At 45.1% G+C, this 15,029-nt stretch overlaps 1 protein-coding gene across 6 annotated transcripts in view; it reads left to right on the top strand.

Annotated features, from left to right (window-relative positions):
* Positions 1–15,029, top strand: part of cpeb3 (cytoplasmic polyadenylation element binding protein 3) — a 37,935-nt gene that overhangs the window by 1,528 nt on the left and 21,378 nt on the right. For 2 of the 6 annotated variants that reach the window (XM_075474857.1, XM_075474829.1), the window contains exons 2-3: positions 300–1,258; positions 7,300–7,453. In XM_075474857.1, the coding sequence (XP_075330972.1) occupies positions 311–1,258; positions 7,300–7,453 (1,102 nt within the window). In that variant the 5' untranslated portion in view covers positions 300–310. Of the gene's footprint in view, positions 1–3; positions 1,259–7,299; positions 7,454–15,029 lie in introns of those variants that run through there. The other 4 variants (XM_075474848.1, XM_075474839.1, XM_075474819.1 and 1 more) reach the window with 2 other exon arrangements.

Genomic DNA, 15,029 nt, shown 5'->3' with positions numbered 1-15,029 from the left:
TCCGCTGCCCATAGGCTCCGTGTATAATTTGTGAGATTTATGATTCACTCTGTAGTCTTGGGAAGTGTTTGTGTTTTTTCTTTTTTTTTTCTTCCTCTTCTTCTTTTTTTTCGGCTAAATGGGTGATCACGCGTTCGCTTCGCAGCTGCCTGGTCCCTCTAACATCATACCCCTGTCGGATCTCTCCCAGTTCATCAGATACTACAGCGGCAGCCCCGCGAGCCCCGTGTGCGATCTCGTCACTTGCAACAACAACAATAATAATAATAACTCCTCGTGTCTGTTTCCCCCTGTTGCAGCTCAGCAAACCATGCAGGATGATTTACTGATGGACAAAAACAAAGCCCAGCCTCATCATCAGCAAGACCCGACGCGAGCAGACCCTCCTCCCTCCACGCCGACCCCGTCATCGGAGCCCACTTCTTCCTCATCCGAGTCGGAGAGCCCGTCATCCGGGAGCAACCAAGCGGCTTCAGCGCTGAACAGCAGCAGCAACAGCAGCAGCAGCAGCAGCAAGGACAAAGTGCCGATGGAGTCGCCGATCCTGCCCGGCTTGAGCTTCCACCACCAGCCTCAGGAGACCGGCGGCCCCCTCTCCTCCCCTCCCTCCTCGTTCGGGAGCACTTGGTCCACTGGAACCACTAACGCCGTGGACGATAGCTTTTTCCAAGGAATACCCTCGATGAACGGAACGATGCTTTTCCAGAACTTCCCTCACCACGTCAACCCGGTCTTCGGAGGTAATTTCTCCCCGCAAATCGGCCTCGCTCCCCAGTCCCAGCAGCAGCAGCAGCAGCAGCATCAACAGCAGCCCCAGCAGCAGCAGCAGCAGCAGCCCCCCCAGCAGCCCCAGCAGAGGAGGTCCCCTGTCAGCCCCAGCCAAGGCCCTTTCCCTCAGAGAAACGCTTATCAGACCATCATGAATAACAGCAAGGGGTCTTCGTCGTCCTCCTCTGCCTCGTCGTCCGCTTGGAATAATCACCAAAACGCCGCGTGGAGCACAGCCTCCAACCCCTGGAGCGGGCTGCAGGCGGGCAGGGACCCGCGCCGAGCGGTGGGCGTCGGGGTCGGGGTCGGGGTTGGAGTCGGCGTCGGGGTGCCGTCACCCCTGAACCCGATCTCCCCCATGAGAAAGCCGTATAGCGGCAATGTTATAGCACCCCCCAAATTCCCAAGACCCGGTCCGCTCAACTCCAAACCCTGGATGGATGACAGCGCATTCAGGACTGACAACAGCAACAACATACTGCCTTTCCAGGTAAACAGAACGGGCCTGTGTGGGTCTATGTGTGTGTGTTTAAAAAGAAAATAACACTTTGACCTAGCAGTCGACCTCTAAACTAGGCTTTGTTAGATAAATAAGGCACCATTGTTTGGGAAATTAATTCTCCATTAAAGTTTTTTATGCCTACATTAACTGGAATTGTATCCTATTATGAATCAAATAATGTTTGACAGCTTAGACTCTATCCTGCAATAAGCCCATATCATTATGTCTCAGTATTGGCATATGTGTTTGTATAGAGCTATTCCTACCTATACTCTAAAATGTGCATATATGACCCATGTGGAATAGCTGACTTCACAGGAGACTCACGATTTTTTTTTTGTACCAGTAGCTGCTATTGATATGACTTGTGTGGTGAAGATAAATTACACAAAACATTTCTTCACCAGTTTACCTTTAGTTGCCCATGAACTATGGGGTATTTTTAACCATTCATTTATTAAAAACGCAGATTAGTTTGAAAAATATTGGCCCGGTGCAATTCAGTAGGCCAACTGGTTCATTTTTCTATCTGCTCATTCAACATGGATTTAAAAGGACACGTGATCCTCCCACGCTTAGTGTATGGGAGGACTTCTTGATCTCGTTGATTTGAGTGCTGTTCAACATCATTAACATTAAGTCGTAAAACAGAGCTTGCTGCAGAAAGATGGAGCCGCGCGGTAATTTAAACAGTATGTTTCAGGAACTAAACATCTTTAATTTATGCTCCGCATTAAGGGGGATTTTTATAGTCTTTGAGGAACCTGGCAACCTAGGCCGACCACTGAAGGTCAAGGCTTTTTTTTCATTAAATATTTGCTTTTCTGCTGCTACTGATGTTATGTTGCTGGTATGTTGTGAGTAATATCCGGAATTTCGACGTCAGTCTTCAGGGTAACATTCATATACCGATTTGATTGGCTTATGGTTTGATAGTGGGCAGAGTTTAAACTTCAGAGATTAAAAACGGAGCGCAGGTTCAACCCGGAAGGTTAAAAAAAATGATAATAATTCACTCTTAGTGAAAGTTTTTTTACAAAAAACAGTTTTAGTAATACAAGAGCTGACACTGATAAATGTTTATGTCCCTGCTGTGAGGAGGCTGTCTGACCATAAAAGCTCGTTTTACTTGGGGTCAAACCCTTCAAAGAGTTCCTGAATGGGGATATTTTTCTTTTAAAAGCTGACAGTTAACACGGAAATGAGCTTTTAGGTTGGAACTGTTTCAAATGGACAACAAAGTACAAATATTAATGTTAGGAAAAAGCTATATACCTATGCCTTTATCATCGAATACTCCTCACTGACGTGTGAAAAATATTAGCCCACGCTTGAGATTCCATTTAAAGGACCCACAGTATTTTGACTTAATTTTAGTCTTCCATTATGCCTTGACTGGCAGGTCTGAAGCGGAGAGTTGACAAACATGAGCGGCAAGGATATTGTAAGGCTTATTCCCGTGGTTCGTCACGAGTTTGACCTATGTTTAGCAATGCTGCCTGACAAACAAGTCTACATATTAAGTCAACCAACCCGGTTCTCCCTCCTTAAGTTACTGACTAGCATAAAAAGAAGCGCGTGTTCATCGATCAGAGAAAGGGCAAAGTTCAAGCCAAAATGTTGACCTGTCACTGCGGAGAGAAGTGCGTGTGCGGACGAAACGCAGCTCGACTCGGTGGGTGAAATTCCAGCTGGCCTGAAATGTATAGCCTTCCGAGGAGATAACGACTTTGCGTGTGCTGGTTAGGCTTTATTATTCAGTTTTCAAAGCATCTGTATATGTTCTCTTAGCTGGATTACAGCTGGAGTTATCACCACGAGACAAGGTCAGGGGGCCACATGTCACCCTGTACAGAGTGGCCTTAACCCTGAAAGCACATTGCTGGATTCCACTTCAAATCACTTTTACTGGTGCATTGATGTTTGGGTGGGCTGCTCCTTTAATATCAGATAAACATCTGCACAGAAATCATTCTTTTTTATCAGTGTGTTTTTTAAGTCATTGAGTAATATGATCAGTGTTTTTAAAGCATTCTTTGGTGCCTCTGCCATGCGATTGGCTCCTTACTGTAACTCGCACCCGGCTGCTTAACACTTACACCCATAATTGCAGACGAGGTATCACCAGGATGCAAGGTCAGTGTGCCACATGTCAGCTGGCCTGCTCACTGGAGAGGAACTCAGATAAATTTGTTGAGCCGAGCAGCAGGCAGGGTCTACACTCGCACATCAAACAACTGCTCCTTCATAATCGTTTGGACCGCCGGTGACAGCTGCACTTGTTGCCATTGTTTAGGACTCCCTCGATATAACTTCACATGCCCCAGATGAAGCCACAGGCTGAAACGCTGAGTCTCGTGGGCTCGGATATGTGCTCGTACTCGCCCGCTGCCGGCTCAAAGGCCAAGGAATGTGCAGAATTCAACTTAACATGTCGGTGTCAGGCCTGAAACGCAAAGTCACACAAGCTTCTCGGGAGAGCTGCTGATTTGAAAACTATGGTAACGGCAGTCCCGTCCTCTTGGGATGGGAATGAAGTTAGTTGGCAGACTGACAGGTCGGGTCTCCTCGTCAAAAGCCGAATACTTCCAGCAAGTTTAAAGCTGCGTCCGATGGGATTTACGCTCATGTGGTTTTGCTCTGACTATTGTTTTCTATCTGAGCCTGATGTTTCATTGTTCTTATCGTGGTTTTCCAACCGCCATCAATCACTGGCTCCAACAGTCCTCAGAAAATTAGCAGGAAAAACACCACATGGTTAACTGGTAAAATAAGAAAGAAACAAACAAAACAATAAGGGAAAGATAGTTACTGTCCTTTAAGGGCCAGGGGCTCACGAACTGCATCTTGCCCATTTTCGAATGAACATTGGAAAGTTCCTTAACAATGTAATTTAACTTGTTATATCACTGTAATATCTGCATATAATCTGGTTGGGAATTCTTTGAATATTATCAATTCTGATTTAGATTCTTCTTATTCTCACGGATTCTCAGTTTCGATACCAAAAAGGTAAACAAAAAGAGGTTTAATGCTCAAATTGGAAAAATATCTTTATTCTGGACTCGAGACATTAGTTTATGTGGTATTAGGAAACCTTCTCACATAAATGATTACCTATTCATGTAGATGTTTAAGTTGGCTCACAACTAAACACATACAAAGGTCCTGGCGGAGAGATATTCTTTTATTTGCAAAATGGCCGCCTGTCCAATGAGGGAATTCTTGAACCTACATAGCGCCCTTCAAGGCTTGGATTCCCAACCCTGGTGTACAGTATGATCCCACAATCTCTGTAGAGCTTTCACATCTGCTTCTAAATCTGGCAACCCTAATTCTTCCTGAGCAGACTTTATTTATCTGAAAACAGGTATTTAGCCTTATCTTGAATGCTTATTCTTTTTCTTATCTCCATAAATGCTGCTGTATCTTGTTTATGTGTCACGAGGAAAGATGAGCTGCTCTGTAATCAAGATAGGTCAACGTGAACCGGCATTCCACGCTCCACTGGCCGTTTCGATGTGTTCCAAGAGCAAAGTCTGTTTGGGATGATTGTATATGTTATCTCTTCAGGTTATTTGACTGCAGTGAGCTCTCCGGGCGGCCGCCCGTCACCGTGTTCGTCCACATGTGTCAGAGCGGAGGGAAAGAGGCGGAGGAAACTGAAAGCTCAGCGTTTTAAGTGTTTACCGTTTGCACCAAGTGGGCAGATTTTTATCTGTGTGGCGCTGTCGGGTCCAGAGTGGGGGGAATAACACTTTTGAATGCTCAGCCGAATGGGCAACAATAGCCGTGGTGTGAAAACAATGTGGCTCCAGCTCGGACAGCAGACGCCAGCTGCCGAGCTGAGTCCTGCAGCTCTGCTTAGGTGCGCTCTCCGGCCTCACCTTTGGCACACATGTCGCTCTTGTGAACCCATTCAGGAAACATGTAATCAGCAGCGAGCAGGCCCCTCTTTAAGGTGTTCCGGGTTAGGGTGGCCAGTCTTGCGGACGCAACCAGACTCGTTGAAGAGGTCGAAGAGGTTCTGGAGATGAAACCAAACAGAACATAGAGGCCGAGCGTAAACTAGCTTAAAGTCTTGAGGGCAGGTTCAAAACCTGTTGGATCGGATGGAACCGATGTCCTGTCGGATAGATTCGACAACAATTCTAAGTTCTTGTTTGGTTGGTTTTATTAATAGTTTTTTTAATTTTTTTTTTTAACATTTTAGACCTTTAATCTTCTTCAGTGTAATATGTCCTAATTGCGTCCTTGTAGTTTTAGTAGAAGAACTGGTGTTAGCTCCAGCAGCATCAATAGCAGCAGTGTCCAGCCCAATGTTGGCAGCCCAGTTTGGTGAATTGAAATGACTCTTGATGTATCGTGATGGATTTTGGTTGATTGACATAAAAGTGATTGCTACATGACCACTTTTACAAGGGATGCACCGAAATTAAATCTTTTGGCCGAAATCGAAAAATTAGGAAACGCAACCTTGAGATGACATTTGTTGTATTTCACGCTATATAAATAAAAATGAATTGAATTGAATTGAACTGAAACACCGAAAGAAATGATTCGGCCAATATTTTGTACCATTGCCGTTATGGCTGCGTACTTACCTCACCAAAAATCAAGGCGTTGCACCAAATAATTAATATTCATGCTTCAAGGAATAAATCAGTTACAAAACTATGAACAAGTTTATGTAGCACCGAGTGCTGACAGTCCAACAATTCTACATCAAATGTTTTACTTGGCCCCACTACTGAATAGCCGACAGGCCTATAACTGGCTGCTGGAAGATGAGCAGAATTAGATGCGGTATCTCCTTACATAAATACAAAGTGCATTAAAATCAAGTGCATTTTAACGTTTTCTCTGTAGGACTAGGACAAAAAGACTGCATTCAGAGCAAGTGCTTTAAAAACTGCTGAAAGGATAATAATAAGAAACAATGCTTTCCTCAGTATAAGCTGTGTTCACCATCATCCCCACACTTTCTCTCTATTTCTCGCTGTAGTATCTCGACCCCCAATTCCTAATTTACATAAGCCCAGCCGGCAAAGAATACAGGCCGGGCTGAGCCTGTCTTGTCTTTTTCAACAAAAACAGGTGCTGTCTGTACATGCAGGTTTTTACTAGTCATCTGCCCTCGAGGTAACCAACCGGAGTTTCAACGGTGAGACTCAAAGGCCAAATTGAAGTTTGGTTGGTTTCGAAGACAGCTGCCCTCTGTTTGTTTGTGAGGCAGATATCACAGGTCGTTTGTCGAGGCGTAGCAATTATTTTTGAGATATTCAACACTGCCGTGCGGGAGAAATGTGCAAAAAATCTCAAATCCCGGCGAGGGACTCACTAAATATAACTACCTTGATGGTAGTATATGTCTCTCTAATTTCTAATATACACCTCTGCATCAATGGTAGCTTCACACATGTGGAAGTCATCGACGCTATGAACACCGAAGACCCCGCCCCCATATCATCCCAGCCCATAACCAGCTGAAACGAGCCCCCATCTGACCTCAGAGCACGAGATGAGCTTGTTCCCAGAGAGCTTGGTGGCTTTCCTTTGTAGAGTCGATATATGCAGCAGCGGGATGAATTTAGTGACAATCGTTTTCCAAGTGACTCCCAAGCCTATGTGGCTATATTGATCATGGTGGCATGATGGTATCTCATGCAGTGCTGCCTGAGGGTTCCAAGGTCACAGCTGTCCAGCAGTGGTTTCAGTCCTTGGTCTTTAAACGCTTAGATGGATAGATACCTTTAATTTTATTTCACAATATCATGTTGATGTCAAAAGACCAAATTTCTTTGTAATTTTGTATTGAGAAATATTTTTTGTTAGTCAGTAATGAAACTAACCGATTTTTGGCACAAAGCAATGAGTCATGATCCATCCATCCAACTTATCCTTTGGATGATGCTCCTTTTATACCCAATCCTGACACCCGTACCTCATTTTGTATATGATCCACTATGTTTACTCTAATACTGACCCTCTTCCCTTTTTTTTTGTTTTTTTTTGTGTGTGTGTTTCAGGACCGGAATCGGCCCTTCGATGCTTTTAGCTTGCACTCTTTGGAGAATTCCTTAATGGATATGATAAGGACTGATCACGACAAAGGTAAACCACACCCTGCCGGTGGCCCACCAATGACTATCGCTGATATTATATGGAGGAATCATTTTGCAGGTTAGGAATATTCATACGTCCATGTTTACCGTCTTTAGGTTGCTTCTTTTTTTTTTTTTTTTTTGCGTTCTTTGTTTCATGGGCATATATCATCTTGGATTTGTTCTTTTTTTTATTTGCCAAATCAGTCCAGTTTGGATCATCTTGTTGTGCTTGAAAGAGAAATGAGTAATTTGTTATAATGAACCTTACCTGCAAAATCTCACATAATTTACGTGTGTAGTGGACCGAAGAAACTGTAATGTGAACGTAATTATTGTTTTTTTTTATCCACAAATTGCTTTCTTTTGTGCCTTTTTTGTTGTTGTTGTTGTTTGTTGCATTTGGTGATCAAAATCAAGCAGATTTAGTCTTTATGTCACATTTGAGAAAAGATAGCCCGAGGATTAAGTCGGTGTTGCTAAGCAACATTGATGCAGAGATTTCCCTTTACGGTGAAACGCCGCCTCAGACAAACGTCATGCTGTTTTATCTCCTTGGGAAATATTAAGAACCTTTGGAATCATACAAGCTTAAGAAATCTCTCTTCACACCCTTTTAAGGCCGTCTTGTGTCTGTCAGGCTTTCTAAGTCAATATTTTTGCAGCGCAAGTCACGTGTCCATTGTAAAAACTTCTGCCTCCCAGATGGGGCCTTCCCATCTTAACAATGGAAAGATTGGTGGGAGGAGTGCACAATGGGCAGAGCATGTCAATTTCCCATCCACGGGGCTTGTTTTTCCAAATCTTGTGTGCGTTGTTTCAGCAAAGTGATCATCCCTGTAATCAGCCTCACTGGAAAGGTGTCGTAACGTCCAGCAGGGCTTCCCTGGTCGGTGTTTGCCAAAGCACAACAAACGCAGAGGAGATATGAGAAAAGCCAGGGAGGGTGGTGCGGGATCTGTGCGTGCTTTACCCGGCCGTCGTCATGCAGAGCGACTCTGCTCACCACGGAGGACTCCACCCCGTCAGCATACCTACGCGGTGTCTGAGGAGGGCCGTGGGTTTCAGCTCATGAGCTGATTCAGACCACAGTTTGGCATGTTACACAAAAACAACACGTAGGAAGAGACTTTTTGTTGCAACCTAACAATTAGAGGTCTGGGCCATCTTCCTTTTGTTTTAGGGAAAGAGTGTAAGTGTAATGTCCAGTGGGAACAGGTTAATTGAACTGGAAGTGAATTTGTTTATTAGCTGTAGTCGATTCATCTACCCCAGACAGAAAATTTTCAGCGGACAATGAGGCAGTCGCAGCGAAGACTTTATTCCTTTTTTTCATCTATTTAATCTTTATTGTATCTCGCAAAGTTTTTCTGATCTCTTTATGCACTTGCTGGCATTTTCTGTGACATAATTTCATTGGAGTGATGCCAGATTGCAAGCCAGAACCCTAGGAAGAGGATTCGGTCGGAGGTGTGTGCAGAGCAGAGGTGGGCGTCTCCCAATCAAAGCGGACGCTTTTCAATCAGCAGGCGTTCTTGAATCGCAAGACATAATTGCCTCATTAAAGTTGAAGCTTGCGCGTGCTGCTGATGTGGAAAAAAAAAAGCAACAAGCGACTGATCTAGTGACTTTCCAGGCAAACATTCTCCGTCTTACGAGGAGATATATGCAAATATTGCTGCGTGAGGGCAGGGTGTAGTGGTCTGCTGTGTGTGTGTACTTTGCATACAAGTGAGCAGGAAGTAGCGAGATAATCACGGTACATGTCAGTTCAAGTGAAATCACTGCACAGACTTTCATTCAGTGAAGGGGTGGTTGTGTCAGATGACGCGTCGCTTAAGGGAGAATTTTTTTTGATTCTTTATTAGAGCGGAGCAGAAGCTCACAAGAAGAGATTGTGGGTGAACACAAAGTCTTTGCGGGCCACTTGTTTCCTCGTCCGACACCCGGAACAGAAAGACATGTGATGTAGAGCAGCTTTATTGGCAATTCGGTTGTATTAAAGGGATAGTTCGCCTCTTTTGACATGAAGCTGTATGACATCCCATACTAGCAATATCATTTATGAACATTGACTTCCCCCCCGCTGCGTCCTGTGAGCCGAGTTCCAGCTGAGTTTTGGCATTGAAGAAGGTAGTCCAGCTAGTTGGCTGGGGCCACAAAAATAAAGCGTTTTGCTTCTCAAAATAATATGCGTTCAAAAGAGTAATACATTTGCATCACACTGCGTGCTGTGCAGAACGAGCAGTCCCCTGCTTCCGAGCAGTAAACACCGTAACAGGCGCAGCTGTCGGCAGGCGGCAGCACGCAGTGATACGAAGGGAGAGAAAATAGCGCCAAGCGATTGTGAGGTCTGACTTTTTCCTGGACAACGATTTTGTGATGCAAATGTATCACTCTTTTGAACGCATATTGTTTTGAGAAGCAAAACGCTTTATTTTTTAAACCCCAGCCAACTAGCCGGACTACTTTCGTCAACGGCAAAACGAGGCTGGAACTCGGCTCACAGGACGCAGCAGGGGGTAAGAAAATGTTCATAAATGATGTTGCTAATATGGGATGTCATACAGCTTCATGTCAAAAGAGGCGAACGGTCCCTTTACGATTCAGAAGAGGAGAAAAGCAAACGGATGTAAAAGGCTGGCAAAAAAAGCAGAAAAGCAAATGCGAAACTATGTTGTCATAAATGTGTCGAATGAAGTCATCTGGCAAAGATTTATTTTTTTTTTTTAGCAGACCTCATCTACATTCCGTTTGGAGATATTTGACAGCACTGTGCTGCTACAGCCAGCTCATTTAAGATGTTTCCAGGCTTCGTCCTGATACAGCAGAAGAGGCGGTTCGTAGTTTGCGTGCAAAATGTGTCTGAATCACCACAAAAAAGTAACAAGACGCATTTTTATCCTCCATAAAGATCTGCAAAAACCTTTCCGCGATAGAAAAGCTTCTCCTCCTTCCGTGTTATTTTCCTGTAAGAACCTGTTCCCGTGCAGCGAAGTTGCCACAAACAAAGAGTTATTCTCGCCAATCGTGTCATGGAATTTAAGAAATCCTACTGATTAGTGAGCACAAACTAAACTTCTCTCTAATGCCTATATAACCCTAAGGACTCGCACCAGGTAGATTCATATTTTTACATTAGATGGGTCTACTATCATGGAGCAGCAAAGCTGAGATGATCTGGTGCGGCAGTTTCCCCCCCTTCTTTAAAGTTAAGGTTAATTTTCTGCCAGCACTACTCTATTTGTTTAACAGATGTTTAGTCTTTTTCTATCCAAGATCAATCCTAAGCTTTTTATTGTGGGGTTTTTAAGCTTGGCATCCCTCTGTGGGGATACCACTCACCAGCTGACAACCACCAGTCAAAACTAATTAACCCAGCAGGCCGACTTTGGCATTCCCAGCCAAATGGTTCCCGCCCACATCCATCCCAACACAGACATTTCTCGCATACTTCTCATTGTGCCTGGAATAGCTGTTATCACTCGAGTCTTTTATAGGTCCTTATATGTTTCTAGTATGTGTGCGGGTGTTTTTTTTTTTTTTTTTTTTTTTTTAAAGGGACAAACAAAGCGTTTGTGGCACGATGCAAATAGGAGTCAGAGAGAGCGTGAGGCGAGTCCTGCACCCTCCACCTCTCTCTATCAGGACAGGACTACGTGAGGTTGTGCTGTTTTATTTATTTCTTTTTTCTTTTTTTTTTAGCCCTTTTTTGGAGATGGCTCAGCTTAAAAAAAAAGTTTGTTGAGAGACACTACGTTGCTGTGAATCTTTTTTAACTTTCTTAAAGCTCCTGGCTGAGAGGAGCTGGTCCGCGGGGACGTCTGAACAAACAAGCCCTTTTTGCTGCAGTGCGAACACAAACAGACACAAGTCTCATGTAGTTTCTGAACTGGGTCAGTTGAGATCACGTGCGTGACCCCCCCCACACACACACACATCAAAGATTCTCGCCCCTTGGCCTGGAAAAATGCAGCCAGTTTGACAATAGCCACCACCTCTGCTGCCAGCAGAGGCATCACACTCAAACACACACACACACACACACACACACGAGCACATGCAGGAAACGCACGTCCAAACTGTCCCCGACATGCAAATCAACTGTGACATTCCACGCGCAGCACTCTCACCTCACACTCCACTATCTCAGGCCGTCAGTCCTCATTGTCTCGGGGACAAGATGGGCTCAGCAGATGGGATAGTCTGCCTGCGCTGTGCAGCCACCCCTCGCGCACACGGTTACACGAACACGCACACACAGTCTCACAGATGTTGTCGCTAACCACTTGAGACATCCACAAGTGATAAGAAGTCCCTGTGGTCCCCGTGGAAGCTGTGTGCGGGGCCTCCTCCACCCATTGTGTTGGTCTGAACACGAACACAAGGCCACCTCAGCTGCTATGACTCACATGGTCTTACTCATATGTCAGTTGCAATCTGCATTGTGTGTGTGTGTGTGTATGTGTGTGTGCGTGTGTGTGTGTGTGTGTGTCTGTGTGCTTGAACGCAGCTCTCAGAGGGCTTGAATTTTGAATTACTGCAATTTCTGTTTATTCTTTATAACAAGCTACTTTTTTGCATTAACTGGTTAAAGCTGTAGTTCAGCCTTTGATGATTGGGCTTATTGTTAAATGGGAGAATAGATTACACTCAGTCCGTACAGGTATCAGTCCTTATAAGAAAGTATGTAAGTATAAGCTGCTGATCGCAGCCCGTGCCTAACGAATTGCTTAAACAGTGGATTGGAAATGGCATAATGTTACCGTAGAAGAGCCCTAACTCAAGGAAGTGGTTGAGAGGAAAGCAAACACTGGCTCCGTTGCACTTGTTGACAGGGCCAGCGGTCAGTGGAAAACATGAATTTCAAGCACAGCGCAGGTCTATTTTGGGTAGTTCTTCTCCAAAAAGAGTAAGTGGGTAAGGGTAAGTTTGTTTGTTTTGGGTTTTTTTCCGCAAAAGTACAGCCTAGATGTTGCACTTCTATATCTTCACAGGAAAAAGTTTTGCTTCGAAGGACCTCCGAGAAGGTTTAGGTTAAGGACAGAGTTTTAAACATGAGGATTCGAGTGCAGATCGCACTGCTTTCATACAGGCTCGTCTTGCTCGGGCGCAGGAAAGGGTCAGATCGGCCCAACGTGAAGTTAAATCTGGCTGGGCAAATTTCCCGACCTGGTTTTGAAGCTTCTTTTGACCTCTCAAACTTTTCAGGCCTCGCAGTCAGCGACACACGGGATGGTTTCGTGTCAAGCAGGGATGTCCTGCACTTTCAACGGCCTGTAATGACTGCGCCGAGATAAGATGATGGGTTTATTAGCTGTGCGAAAGGGTAGATTGCACCGTGCTTGCAATAAACAACGTTGTCAGAATACTTTTGTTTTGTTGTGGTGACTCCCGTAACCATGACCAAGCATATCCTGTCGAGGCTACGGAACAAGTCTGGGCTTGATTTATTATTTTTTTTTTTTTTTAATTAAAATAGCAGTTTATCCAGATCTCGCCAACTGAATTGCTGCTGAAAGTGTGAGTGTCTGCCAAGTAGGACAGCGGGGTTAACAGGGAAGTCTCTCCTATTATTTCAAAGGTACTTAAGAGTTTTGTCATCTTTTTTTTTTTACTGTCATTGAGCAAGCTATGCAGAGAAGTCTTGAGCCGCACTCATTTCTTTACATTTTGCTTCCAAAGAGCCAAAACGATGTGGTTAAGAAGTGGGACAAATAAAGGTGGTCGTGTCAAATATTGACTTTAAAGCTCATTAGAACTGTGCCAACTCTGTTTCAGCCTTATATACTGTGATTTTTGTGTATTTTTGTAGATGCGTCAACACATTGCTGTACCTGTAAGTAGAGAGATGAGTGGCTCTGGATTTCTGGTTGCTGTGCAGATAGTTGTTGTTTCCATCTTTAGATACACCCTTATCATTTGTTAGCATACTGTGCATTTTTATAAAGGTGTTATGTCTGGCTCATAAGTCCTCAGGAGCTTTTCCCCACCTTCCGTCATTGTGTTTAGCGATGTTATTTTCAGCTCAAGCTGCTATGAAATGCATAAAGTCGGTCACAAGGGCAAAAAGACAAGTACAGAAAATAACTCTCGCCAGGTTTTCCTGCAGCACTTTTTGTTTCCCTTTCTCTGCTCGTGCGGTGTTGTTAATTGAAGATTTCTGTGTCTGTCAGAAGGATTTTTTCTTTTTTTTTCCCAAACGGACAGACCTTTCCACAGCTTGCCTTTGGCACACACCCACTCTTTGCTCATAACCTCTGTTAGTGTTTTCTCCTGGAGGTGTTTTCTCGGGGATTAAGTGTGTGCTGTAATGTAGACCAGAGGCAGTAGCGCATGACCAAAGCAGCTGAGAGGAGCTTCTTTTTGACAGCTCATCTTAACCCTCCCCCACAGTGAAACGTTTGGCACTCCCGCTTAAGGGAAGTACATCCCAAAGGGATTGCGACCAGTCTTGTCAAGCTAATCGACTCCCTACCCTTTACCCTCGCTAACAAAGCAGTCACAGCGATGTCATTGTCCACTTGGCAGATCGGGTCAGGCATGCGAAGGGGAGCTGCCGTTTGATCGGTGAACCAGGAAGCCGACGGGTGGGTTCTCGCTCCGAGGGGCCGATGCTGCTGCGCGACCACCACGGAGAGGTTGAGAATAGCTCGGGCTCTCAGCGAGGAAATGTCACCCGAACAGCAACAACCCAGAGGCCCCTCAGGCTGTGCCACGCAGCTCCTGAGGGAAACAGATGGCACATGCCCGGAGTTATTTAAAGGCTTCGGGAAGGCAACTGTCTGCCCCCCCCCCATGTCACCCGAAATATCTAATATAGACAGAAAGTCAAGCCCAGGCCTCGTGTTTGTTGCAACATTTGCTTTCCAATTAGCAAAGTCATGGGTTTGATTGCGACTGTTTTCAATGTAGTGTGTTGTAATCTGGTCTTATCATCTTCTCTTCTTTGTATGCGGTTGTACTAGGTTAAAGTGGATGACCTGCTTTTGAGGTAAAAGGGATTCTCTGTGAAGAGCCCTTCAGCCAGTCATATGTTTGAGCCGAGACCTTGTAATGTGGCGGGAGAGCTAACAAACAAACCACCCACACGTTTACCAATGCCCCTTTCTGCTCTGCCATCCCTTGGGGCTGTTGAACTTGGATAGCAGCCTGGCTCAACCATCAGATGATGTGGTGGTGAGACAGAGAAAACAAGAGAAGGGCCAGAGATCTTTCCGGGGAGAGTTAAATAACGCCCTTATGAGTCAGGGCACGACACGCTTTTCATTTCTAAACTTCAGTATCTTTGTGATTATCGGCTGGAGACGGCGACAAGAATCTGACACCGGTCATACCTGTCGCACGCGTCCACGTGTTCATGCAAACCTGTGCGTGCATGCGATGGGCTGGCCACACTCTCTTTGCCCCCGAGTAGCAGTGTTGCCTGGATTCTCACTATTCTGAGAGAAGTGTGGCAATCCACATCTGTGGAACTTCAGGGTGGCTGCCCCCCCCCCCCCTTCAGGCCTGCCTCTCCAGTTTTCAACCAGGACTAACTCCCAGCTCCACCCTTGTTTGCAAGCCAGGAAGGGGCCCGCCCCACTTCCCCCCCCTTGTCTGATTTCTGTGGCCGAATTATGAAACTGTTGATGAGCCGCCTTGTTTACGCCACA

This window comes from Odontesthes bonariensis, chromosome 2 (genome assembly GCF_027942865.1).
Source record: "Odontesthes bonariensis isolate fOdoBon6 chromosome 2, fOdoBon6.hap1, whole genome shotgun sequence".
NCBI lineage: Eukaryota > Metazoa > Chordata > Actinopteri > Atheriniformes > Atherinopsidae > Odontesthes > Odontesthes bonariensis.
Note: the sequence above shows the minus strand (reverse complement) of the source record. Positions and strands in the feature narration are given on the sequence as shown.